This window comes from Battus philenor, unplaced genomic scaffold (genome assembly GCF_028537555.1).
Source record: "Battus philenor isolate CCGP_79_NKW_IND1 unplaced genomic scaffold, ilBatPhil1.0.hap1 SCAF_10, whole genome shotgun sequence".
NCBI lineage: Eukaryota > Metazoa > Arthropoda > Insecta > Lepidoptera > Papilionidae > Battus > Battus philenor.
The window spans coordinates 520,265-532,569 of NW_027181662.1; the positions used below are offsets into that span (position 1 = coordinate 520,265).

General features: G+C 32.1%; 2 protein-coding genes across 2 annotated transcripts in view; one reads left to right on the forward strand and one right to left on the reverse strand.

Moving 5' to 3' along the window:
- Positions 1-12,305, forward strand: part of Cad89D (cadherin-89D) — a 136,788-nt gene that overhangs the window by 103,021 nt on the left and 21,462 nt on the right. Inside the window, exon 3 of the mRNA XM_068770036.1 lies at positions 9,943-10,129. Coding sequence (XP_068626137.1) covers positions 9,943-10,129 — 187 coding nt within the window. The remainder of the gene's footprint in view (positions 1-9,942; positions 10,130-12,305) is intronic.
- LOC137926373 (facilitated trehalose transporter Tret1-like) lies at positions 2,120-4,781 on the reverse strand. The gene is made up of 3 exons (XM_068769978.1): positions 4,597-4,781; positions 3,826-3,964; positions 2,120-3,348 (listed from the first exon to the last, which is right to left on the reverse strand). The coding sequence occupies exons 1-3, from the start codon at positions 4,675-4,677 to the stop codon at positions 2,120-2,122; spliced, it is 1,449 nt and encodes a 482-aa protein (XP_068626079.1). The 5' UTR covers positions 4,678-4,781.

Here is a 12,305-nt window from a genome sequence, read left to right on the forward strand (position 1 = left end):
ATCATAATCTGTGGAACAGGATATGTTGATTTATTTACATGTTTGATATTATATATCTAACATTGTTAAGTTTCAATTGAAAAGAGAAACTATCGTGTTTCTGTTCGTCTCTAAGTGTAGTTTACTACTTGTAATGTTACAATAATTGACCATACAAAAGTGCGTGTGAATGTAGTTGAAACTACTTGAATAAAGATATTTTTTTATTTTATAAAGTATATTTAATCGTTGTAAATAAATAAATATTTATTTAAACAATACTCACAAGATTTTACCGCTTAAACGTCTCGTTGGTCAGAAGGCAGCGCAGTTAATATTTTTTCCTAGCAATTGAATAATATTTATTCATACAATAGAATAACAATGAATATTGATAGCAGGAAAATAAAAAATATGAGAATCGTGATTACGTACATTGCGATCGTATCACATACTGCAGACACTAATAATTTAATCATGTTTTAGATGAATTCCATTTTAATTTATTTTTATTTTTTTATTTATCATGAATGTAATAATATTTTTATTTATTTACAATTTATATTGTAACACCCTTATACTGTTGTTTCCTTGACGGTGTATCACACATTTCTACTCCAGGCCGAGTATGGAATAATCAGCCGGCTTCCTTATTTCCCAACTTAACCCAGGTCTTTTCAAGGTCAGGGTGAATAGGTACCTACAGAATCTGCGTGCTTCATCTTTGACCATATCGTCTTTTTCCATCAGACGAGTTGGTGATCAAACAGCTGAGCACAACTGAGAAGAAGTTATGGTAATGAAGAATAGTGAATGATTCTTCCTAACTAAAATGAATGTGTGAAAACACCATGGATATATGAATACTTTAATGGAATGTTTATATTGACACTGTTACAAAGATATACAGCTGCGGTGATATTGCAAAGGGTTTCCGCATTCATGCAGCCAATATGTGATTAATTGTGGATATGTTTTTCAATATCTTCCTGTTGAACTGTTGCAGTACCTCGAAGTTTATCACCTGTCAATAAGAGAATCCTATCTTCGCCTATATGTCGTCAGTGATTGGGCAATAACATATATAAATTCAAAATCAAAAGCATCTACACTAGAAAGGTGGAATTTTTTTATCAAAATACTTTTTGTCTTTTAGAAACTAATCATTAACTTCACTAATTATTAGCATAGTCGTTTCTGCTTTTAAATGCCATCACAGCTTTGGCCTTTCCCATAGATATCTATGGAGACAAACCATAATCGTTTGGCAGTCAGGTTGTAGAGCGTAGTATAACGTTATGATACTCAGAAGACACTACTGCCTATCCTATGGAATCTTTTTTGTTAGCAGTGATAATCCTATATAATTAACGCACAAATTGTGAACGTATAAAATTATATCCTGGGAATTGAACCCGCGACATATCATAGCAAGTCTAGGTCCTATACCACTAGGCTAAAAAATAACTTCTCGCAATGATAAAAACATGTAAAATAAATATACTTTTATGTATATCACAATGAACAAAGTTTAACTGAGGTTTCGAATTAAACGAATAAGCGTGAGCAAGCATCTTTTCACATAAACTTGTTAAAGTTATTTCGTCTCTAAGGTAAAACTTTTATTTACTATTGCATTATTAAAAATGGATTTAGTTTTTCAAGATTTTCGTCACAAAACCTAAAATCAATACATTTTTACAATAAAACTATAATAAAATATATTATTCATAATGTTTTTATTTATTTGAATATAATATAAATCACGTATTACTTATTCATCATGCTATCATTGAATTTATTATTACAAATGGATACAATAATAGGTTGTATCTAGATTTTTGTAGAATGTTCGAGAATTTTTGTAAAACTCTCTGTGTATGCAACTGTAATATCATCTATCATTTCTACGATCTCTTATCTATTACTGATCTGACTATCAAAACGTGTAACAATAGATCTGGTTTTTTTCAAGGTAAGGGTAAATTTTCATCAATAAAGATTATTTTTAATACGTGTAATAAATCAGCTTGTGAGACAACATAAATATTAAATTTAAAATTTCTTAATCATTATTTTGTGTAGTCACTATGATCAAATAATAAAAATTATTAAACTAAATTATTGCAAATTAACTAAATTATTGCAATTTTATTGTCATTTCAATTTCTACCAAAGTCTTATCTTTTGTTTCTGGTAAGAAAATGTATAACAAAATCCCAAAAATCGTAGATAGTACCGCATACAATAAAAATATACCATAGAAATCCAACAACGTAAATAAAAGTGGTGCTAACTTCAAAAAAGTCGCAAAACAGAAATTTCCAAATATTCCATTAATTAAAGCGAATGTATTTCTATTGGTTACGGGAATGAGTTCACTCAGTAATGATGAAGCCATTATCAAAGGTCCACTACTAACCGCCAACGAGTACACTGATAACAGAACGCCTGGAATGTACATGTTGCCTGATAAGATTCCTAAATTCGAAAGATATATGCACAGGGATAGAAGATACAGAAATATTATCCCTGTTGATGTTGTTACAAGCATTAACGATCTTCTTCTAACGAACTTAGATACTCCGCTTCCTATGTAAGCCCCTATGATAGTTACTCCGTCAAGTATAAGCATGCCAGTATACGCTGCTGACTCAGAATTCATAATTGATCTTAATATATCAAAAGCGTAGACTGTGCACATCATTTTACCAAGAGAATTGTATAACAAATTGATCAAGGTACTGAGTAAAAATGGCTTATAGAAACATTTTTCACAAAACATATCAATGTACCCTTTCAACGTTTTGCCTATTTTCCTTTTTTCTTTTTCATCATCAGATATAAGACTTTGTTTATAAAAATTAACTACATCATATAGTTCTTTCTCTGAACGTCTATTATGACCTTTCAGCCAATGATGAGAGACTGCACATTCATCGAAGCGTCTTTTGCTCGCTAACCAAAGAGGAGATTCGGGCCATATTAGTGTTGTAATAAATATATAAGCAGTTAAAACACAACCAACCAGTGCGATGTACTTCCAATGGATAAATGTACCAATAATTTTTGCCACCCAAACACCCCAGAGAAAAGACGCTGATTTAATTGTCAAAAATGCACCCCGATATTCCGGTGAAGAGTACTCAGTGATAATCATAAGGTTTATTGAGACCTGGCTCGCTGTTAATACACCATTGATAACCGCGCTAATGATCAAATGAAGCATTACTTTTGAAAAGTACATTAGTATAAAACCTCCCATAGATAAGATTGATACTAAGAGAAAACAAGGTTTTCGTCCCATGTATCTTGATAGAAAAGTCAATAGTATAACCAGGATAGTTCCACTGTAGCTGTATGTTGATGCTGTAAAAATTTGATTTGTTATTAGTTTATTTATTTAGGTATCAATATCAGAATTTATACAATTATAATCATTTACGATAAACACAATAATTATTGAAGCTAAATGTCTTCTGAAATCGATGGGTTAATATGCATTAAATAGCTTCGTTGTAATTTATTTACTTCAATTACACCAAGCGTTGTTAAAATTACATATACAACGTTTTAAAATAATCATTGTTGACTATCTGTTCTTGCAGTCTTTGTATAGCCAAATGTTATTGGCCTGACACATTTCATTAGAATTTCAAAGTGATAACTTTATATAGAATGATTGAAAATAGGTGTATTAACTTTAAGGGTTTTTGCTCATAAATTAGCTACACATTCACCACTTAATCTTATTATATTTTACACTTATATCTAATTACCTTGTTAATGTAAGATTTTATTTCATTTGAATACTTATCTTGAATGATCATCTCAGTTAGAACTTACACAACCAAGATACGGTTTCTTCGCTGATGACATCTGAAGAGTTTGCTTGTCGGCGTATTTGTGGTACAATAACTGTTGGTGAACCCAGGCACAATCCCAATGTGAAATAGATCGTCCAAACGCCAGAAGATACTAAAACCTAATTAAAAAATAGATTTGATTTATATAGATATATTTTTGGTAAAATAGACATCTTTACATAAATAGTTACAAAACTTGATATTTGACTAGGATTAACCTATAATCTGTTGTAGATATAGAAGCTTCTTTAGTAAAACACTCCAAACTGAGATGAAAAAATTTCTGACATACTTGCTGTACAATTCTACTAAGAATAAAACAATCTGTATTGTATTTGCAAGTTTGTGAAACATAAATTTAGCCTTAGATGAAGAGTCCATGACAAATTTGGCAAAATTGATTTGTCGAACTTCCAACCAGTCCTATTGGGAATCTATAAAGTCCTAGATCTATCACTGGACATTCTTTAGTTGCAATGGAAATGATATCTTCTTTCAGATTAAAAACATGTGAATTCAGAATATTGAGTATAGTTCTGAATCATTTTTCTATACAAACTGATACAAATAAAGTTATGATATTGAAAATCAGTGTTTAATAAATGCTTGAATTGAATTTTTTCTTTTTCCTTCAAGGCTCAATTTGCCATAGAATTCGTGTAAATTTTATAACTCTGTTAGTAAATTAGCTAATTATCTAATATTTAGCGTGTTTGAAATTATTTTCACTTATCACACAATTGCTACATACCTGTCGAAAAACGTAAATCCATGGTAGTTTTGCATCTTTCTCATCAGTTGCTTCAACAACTTCATCTGCAGATTGTTCCATAACTTAATATTTACGATATTTACTAGTTTTGATTTACAAACAATCTACTTTAAAATATACATAGATTTTTTTCTTTTTAGCATCATAACATTGGTACTTTTAACATTGTCTTTGTTTCACTGTGTCCTAAAAAAAATGTATTAATTTTATTCAGTACGTAACAGATACTCCGGTATCACAAACTTGAAATAAGTTAATTATTTATTCAAGCATGATAATAGCTCTGAGGAACAATTGAGACAAACTGTATAGATAACGAAAGGTAAATAAATATTATTGCCTTAACACTATGAGTTTAATTACATTTATCCTGCCTAGTGTTGTGTGTAGTATAAAGTATTTTGTTAACATTCTCTTAGTCTACCAATCCTACTAGAAAGTTCTTTGAAGATTTTACATCTATTTCCATTTTCCCTGTATAAAGTGATCATATAGCTTTACTGGAATCCTACAAACTAATAGATTGTAATAACACAAAGGACGCAGAGATCCGAATTTTGAAAACGGTTTTTAGACTATATTATCATTACCTTTTTAATTCTGAAACTATTGATTTTTGGTTATGGCGCACCATTTTAAAGTTTTTTAACTTATAACCAATTACTCCGTGTATGTATATTTCTTTGAAATTTTTAGAGCGGAATTATTCATGTATTCCTATTAGTTTCATAAAGTTACCAAACCTGAAATAAAAACATAAGAAACTGCAACGCAGCGCTCGATGACGTAACGTATTAGATGAAACATTTTTGTTTAAACATTTCGTATGTAATAAGGAAAATAATGCACTTTTTAGATCTGTCGTAAGATCTACTGTTTCCACGAAACGCGTTCGATTTCATAAGTTCAATTACATTGTGAGTACATAGCTATTTTATTATGCAAGTGTGCATTGCAACGAGATGTACTTTTTTTAAATTTTAATTTGCATTATTCATCATTCTTTATTGTTTGATATGATCTACATGTCCACGTTTTAATTTTCTAAAACAATGAAAAACTTAAAACGTGTAAGACGCGTGTTTTTTTTTTTTTAAATTCACCGAGTAAGATTCTTGCCATTAGGATGGTAAAAAAGTGGCTAAAACTCTGTACTCGGTTGCTAGTCCAAAATGTTTCCAAGTACCAGGAATATTACTCAAAGTCTAATCAAATCGTAGTTTCATTTGTGTATATTGTTAAAAACTGGTCACAATATACACGAGGTATCTTAAATATTTATTTTTAAAGATCAATTCGTTAAAAGCCATTCCTTTTGGGAGCAATACTAGCTTGTTATTTTATATCATGATATCGATGACACAATTTTCTTCGTAAATAAGAGAGATGTTCGTGCAATTTATAATAAGAGAGCTACAAACTATTAGAGAAAAGATTCGTCAAGTAAAATGTATGACAATACATTGTTTATACACACACACACATATATTTATATATATATATATATATATATGTGTGTGTGTGTGTGTGTGAATGTACGTATGTATGTATGTATATATTCCATTATTTCAACAATACGACGTCCTCTGCTAGATGTGGACCTACTCCATAGAATTCCAATAGCACTGATTAAAAGTGACCTGAATTGTGCGTTGTCTCCATACCTTGACATGATCGTCCAACTTGAAAGTGGACATTGTACGTTGCGCTGGCCGATCTTAACTTCAGAATTTTAAGGCCACAGACTCCATCTATTTGACTTGCACACTGTCACTCGGCAAACCGACCCTAATACTCCTGAACCTATCTTGTAGATAAATCCTTGGCGTAGCCCTGTAATTAGAACATACCTTTCGGTACCGTAGATTATACAGGAAACACATTGGTTACAGACCTTCGCCTTAGGTTTGATATTACACGAAGTTTTTTTTAGTTTCTCGAACGTTCCTCATTCGACCCGAATTAGATTCGACTTATAAAACTTATCGTAAAAATATTCCAAATTCAAAAACAGTGATATAATATTGGTACATACAATTGTATAACTAAACCAAATTTTAACACTACCACTAATCGGTACGCGCTACATAATCAAAACCGAACCGGTATATACACGGAGCGTGTGTAAACGCCCTAATTAACAAGTAAACCTATTTCTGTCAGTTGTTTTGTTTGTTTCTAATTAAGATTTAGTTATTTCACTTTTTAATGTTACGACGATTTTTACTTTCAATATTATTCTTCATTTGTTTTTTTGAATGTTGTAAGTTAGTTACATATATCCATGTTTAGATAAGTGATTACTTCATGCTACTATTTTTTTTTGTTTTATAATCTCTTTCTTGTTTCACATCAGTTTCTACTGCCGTCTCTTGCCACGTTATTCTATTTTGGGAAGATTTTAAGTGGCATTTCATGGTGTTGTTGCACGCTGTGACAGTCCAGTTGGTGTAGCCCAAAGGACGAGATTTGCGATTATAAGTCGCGGGTTTGATTCTCAGGATACATTCTTATTAAATAGAATTGCTACTGCTCAAAAACAAGATTCCTCGAGGGTGGAGAGCATTGTCTTCTATGTACTATACTATCACACTGCGATCGCCAACTCGCCTGCCGAGCGAGGCGATTATGGTATATCACCCCACAGATATGTTTAAACTAAAACTAGTGACGAGGTAATAAATCATGTCTACATATCTAAACTAATAAAAGTGTATGTACTATGTATATATACAATAAAAACAATGCGTATTAAAATTAATATATATTTGTTATAATAACACCAAATAACAATGGTATGCAAATTAATAAAAAATCCTAACGATATATATTCCGTTATTAACATTATTTCAATATAATTTTACTTTATTTGTTGCTCTCAAGTCGTAAAATTCCTGCAACATGTAAAACGGATTTTCTGCCAAAAAAATTCCTTAACATCTTTGACAATTATTTAATGGAATCAGGGGTTACCTCGCGGAAGACCATCCTAAGTAAGAAAAGGACCAATATTTAGCCACTTCCTCACATGCAATGGTAGTCGTGCAATAAAATGAACCGCTCGCTGATAAATGCGTATGCGGCAAACAATGCGAAGCACACAACCGCCACCGCCAAATTACTCAACACGTGTTTCAACCCTCCACGGGGCATCTTCAGGAGTTATGTTACACCGATTAGTGCCAAACACAGAGTGTGTTTGATCTTTGACGGTTCCTTATATTTTTATATATATTTATAACGTGAACAACGTTTAAAAAAACGCGGCGTTCGAATCGCTCGTGTGTATTGCATCTAAGATAATTGGACTCGTACCACCGGCGGGTCATTACGTTTGTATTGGCGAATGACTTGACATTTCCCATATATACTGTATCTAGTATAACATGTGATGAAATATGCAGAGATCTTTACTAATACTTGCATTGAGGCCTTGCCGCCTTTTGAATATAAGAGAAGGGATCTATGGGAAAGTAATGAATGTATGTAACATTCTAATTTAGTTGGTTCAACTTTGAAGAGACGACACTTTTTGTATGAATAGTACAGAAGAAACACGAGGTCATCGAACAGCAGACACTCTCGGGCTGTATAACAGTGTCTATCATACGGTGGTAACAATACCACGTTACACGAACTCATGCATGTATTGCATTGACGACTCTCAAGATGCGATCCCAAGGTTCATCGATGTGGCAAATACGGCAACCGCCGCACAGATACATGTACACAATCTGAGGATGCCAATATGGGGGATGAGGAAGTGGTTGGGCGAAAAGTAATTTTAAAAACTGGACAATGTCAAGGACTTTAATGATTTTAACAAAAATTTGTAAGGATTTTTAATAGATTGAAGCTAGACAAGAGTTTAAGAGACTTAGTAAGCACTGTAACATACAATAAGTAAAATAAGTAAAACCAAAGGCACGGATGCTAATGTCTGCGGAATATAAATTCTTCTTTAAAATAGTATAGGATAACTTTGTTAGAAAACCAGAATGTATTAGAAATTATTTAGATAAAGAAACTGTATTTGACATATAGTCAGTTAAACCAGTGTCCTTCTTCCAAATTGAATCAAAAATTCCAATAATATAAAAAATTCGCCTGCTGTGGTATCGAACGAGGTTCAGACCCGGTTATAGGCACCCGGCGCATGAGGTTGCAACCTCTTGATCGACTTCCATCCACTTTTTTTGACAACTTTGAAAATAGTAAAAATGTACAGAAATAGAAGTTCGTCGGAGCAATTGATTCTTTCTTTTTTAAACGGTTTTATTTAGTTCCACCCGTACGAAATTTATTTGGGTCAAAATTAGAAATTGAAATTTAAGCACCTTCCCGTTGTCAGATTGATCTGAAATTTGGTACACAAATTTAATTTAGATGACAATACAATATAATTAAATCAATAACATTATAAATCTAAGATGGCCGCCGATACAAAATGGCGGATTACATATTTTTCCTTAACCCCCTCAATATGGGTATCAAATGAAAGGGCTAAACTAGTAAAACACGATGATTATGTCAAAATTTAAACTTCAAGATGGACGCCGTTCCAATATGGTGGACTAGGTACATATTTCCCCACAACCACAACAATATGGGTATCAAAAAACTGTTTAACTTAAAAGTTTTTTAAGTGTATTTATTCTTACTATATATCTAAGACCTTGAATTTATAAAATAAATGAACCTTTGAAAATAGAGAATTGAATTCTAAAGTAATATGTTATTCAAGTAAAGAGAAAATATCTTGAATGTTCAGGTGAACATAATAAGTGTTCTGACAATCTCTAATAAGTGACATTTTTAGTAAACAATACAATAATAATTACTTTAATGACTTCCAAATCGTACAATAGAGTGAACACGAGAAAAATTCCCACCGGAAACGGAACTTTTGATGTTACGTCATAACCCGAGAACAGTTCGGCGGGCTTTTGTGTTTTTATCTCATGATCTTGTTAGTTTAATCTAATTGCCTTCCACAATTTGTTACGTAAAACGAAAGATTTTCAGCGAACGAAAGTTCAGTTTTATTTATTTTTACTCAATCATTTCTATTTATAGTTGGTTCATTACGGGGCAATATATATTAAAGTCTTATGATTAAAATATATATTATAATTACAAATGTATTAATAATATTGTAATTACAAAGGTTATTAGGAACAATCGTCTCAGCTTTGCTTCCGACATATACATAAAAATAAAATTATCAGCCTTTTCAAAAGAACAATGTCCAGTTTAAGTGTACAGTAGGCTAGGTCTTCTTGAAATAAAGAATTTTGAAAATTTAAATTTTGTTCCAAATTCCAGAAAGAACTTGGTGCTTCAGGCGGTGGACAAAGAAGAAGATGCTCAGCTATTCACCTACCGAGACGTGAACCGCACACACGTGTCAGTAGTTCTGGCGCAGAGCGTCGATCACCTCGTAGACAGCGACTCTCCTCAGAACGTCGTCAAGTTCCGACTGGGCTGCGACTTCGATACCGGCGATGACCTCGTGAGTTATTTTCCACTTTAAATCATTATGGAGTTGCTATTCCGAAATGACAGTGGGCGGTATAATCCTGCAATCGTTTGGCCGTCGGATCCAAAGGTGGGCAACGTGTGGACCACGAGCCGGTAGACATGGCGTGGATAGACCACTTGGTAGACCGATAACATAGTCAAGATCGGGGGAAGTCCCTGGATGCGTGCAGCACAGGACCAGTCATTGTTGCCATACCCTACAATGGGTTTATTTCGGCTGACATGATGATAACGGATATATTTATGTATATGTTATATCTTGTTATAAAATCTATTTATTAGTGAATCAATAATAAGTATAAAAATAAATGATGATGTCTGTCCATGTCATGTCCATGGACAGACATCGTCAAACCTAAGTAAGAAAAGGACTAATGTATAGCTACTTCCGCTATGCAGCATTAGTCGTGCAATAAAGTGCACCGCCCGCCAGCCAATGGATATGGTTTATAATAAAAAACTTTTTTACATTTCATTTTAAATTTATATTTAACATAGACGGATGACATTTCATCCTTTTTAAATAGTTTACAACAATACTTTTTAAGCTATCATGACAGTTGCGTTGAAGTAATTTAATATTTTAAGCCAATCAAGAAGTGGTATTAACCACATCCACTCTAGGACGGCAAGAATAAATTTTAATTAGTTTTTATTTAGCGACATCTAGTATCGGTAGTATAAAACTATCAAAACAATTTCAAATAGGATTTAAAAATTTGCCAATAGATGGCATTCAAATTATGTAATTACTCCAAAATAAATAGTTTTTTTTATCCAGATCATAATTTTAACCTTAAGATAAAAACATATGTATTTATAAGGTTAATATAAAAGTATCAAACATATATTGAACTAAATTTTAAATGTTGACTGACTTATAGATGACGCTTTATCAATTTAAGAGGGCTCTCGGAAGGTTTGTACATTTTATTTACAAGAATCTATTATTTGCAGCAAGTGCAGCAATTTAAAAAAAAAACATTATGAATGAAGTCAAAGAAATTAGAATAATGAATATTTTAAACAAATATGTTATATATTATTAAAATTAAAAATTATTGAAGAAATCAAAGTCTGCTAACAGATGGCGTTAAAATACATAATTTCATTATGAATGTTAAAGTTGAAAAAATTAATGCCTGTATTCAATTCGTATTCAAACTGCATATTGCTATAGTAAATATAAAAAATCTCCGATATTTCAATAATGTCGACAAGTATGTCCATTAGTGGCTGTTGGTTCAATAGATAATATTGAACTATTTTCGTTTTCAATCTTCTTTTACGCAACTGGATCCTGAACAATCCGCTCGGCAGACCGAAGGAAGATCGCAGCTTTTGAAATGTGACCTTGACCTTGAATCTATCTGAACTATTCTGAATTATTCACGCATTTAGCATTTACCTTCGGTAAATAATTTCGATTCTGCATACCGGACTAATAGGTGATTTTATCTTCCTCAAGCCAAGCTTGATTGGTTGGCAAAGACAATTGAAAGTATCTTAGTAAATATTTACTTACATAATAATTTTAGTTTATGGTGCAGCGGTAGCAATATAGAACTGAGACTTGCAATCAGCGAGTTGCAGGTAGCGAGTTCGATTCCCGCTATACAATCTTATATAATTCACACTTTGTGTATTTATATTAAGGATTGCCACTGCTTACAAACAAAACACACTGCGATCGCCAACTCGGCGTGGTCATTATGGTATATCACTCCGTAGATCTTTATGGTGGAACCCTATGTTTAGTAGTGGGCGTCTACGAGCTGAAACAAGGACGACTTTTATTACACAGATATAATTTATTTTATTTTATTGTATGCCCTATCTACTATCCTATTTTTCTGTTTAACACACTGTATAAGAAAGAAAGGGATAGAAGATTATTATTTTTATCTGAGCTTAAAAATACTATAAAGATATCATAAAGCGTTGTAACAGTGCATAATGCTACAAAATTACAGCACCACGTGTTACATTTCACTACTCGACCAGTAAGAAAATTGCAATAAATGTTTTTTAATATTTTCTACTTTTTTCACCATAAATATCTTTATTATGTTTGAAAGAGATTTTCCGTATAAATGAATATCACGTTCGCTCCGACATATAAATTTATGAACCAAACCAAATATAAT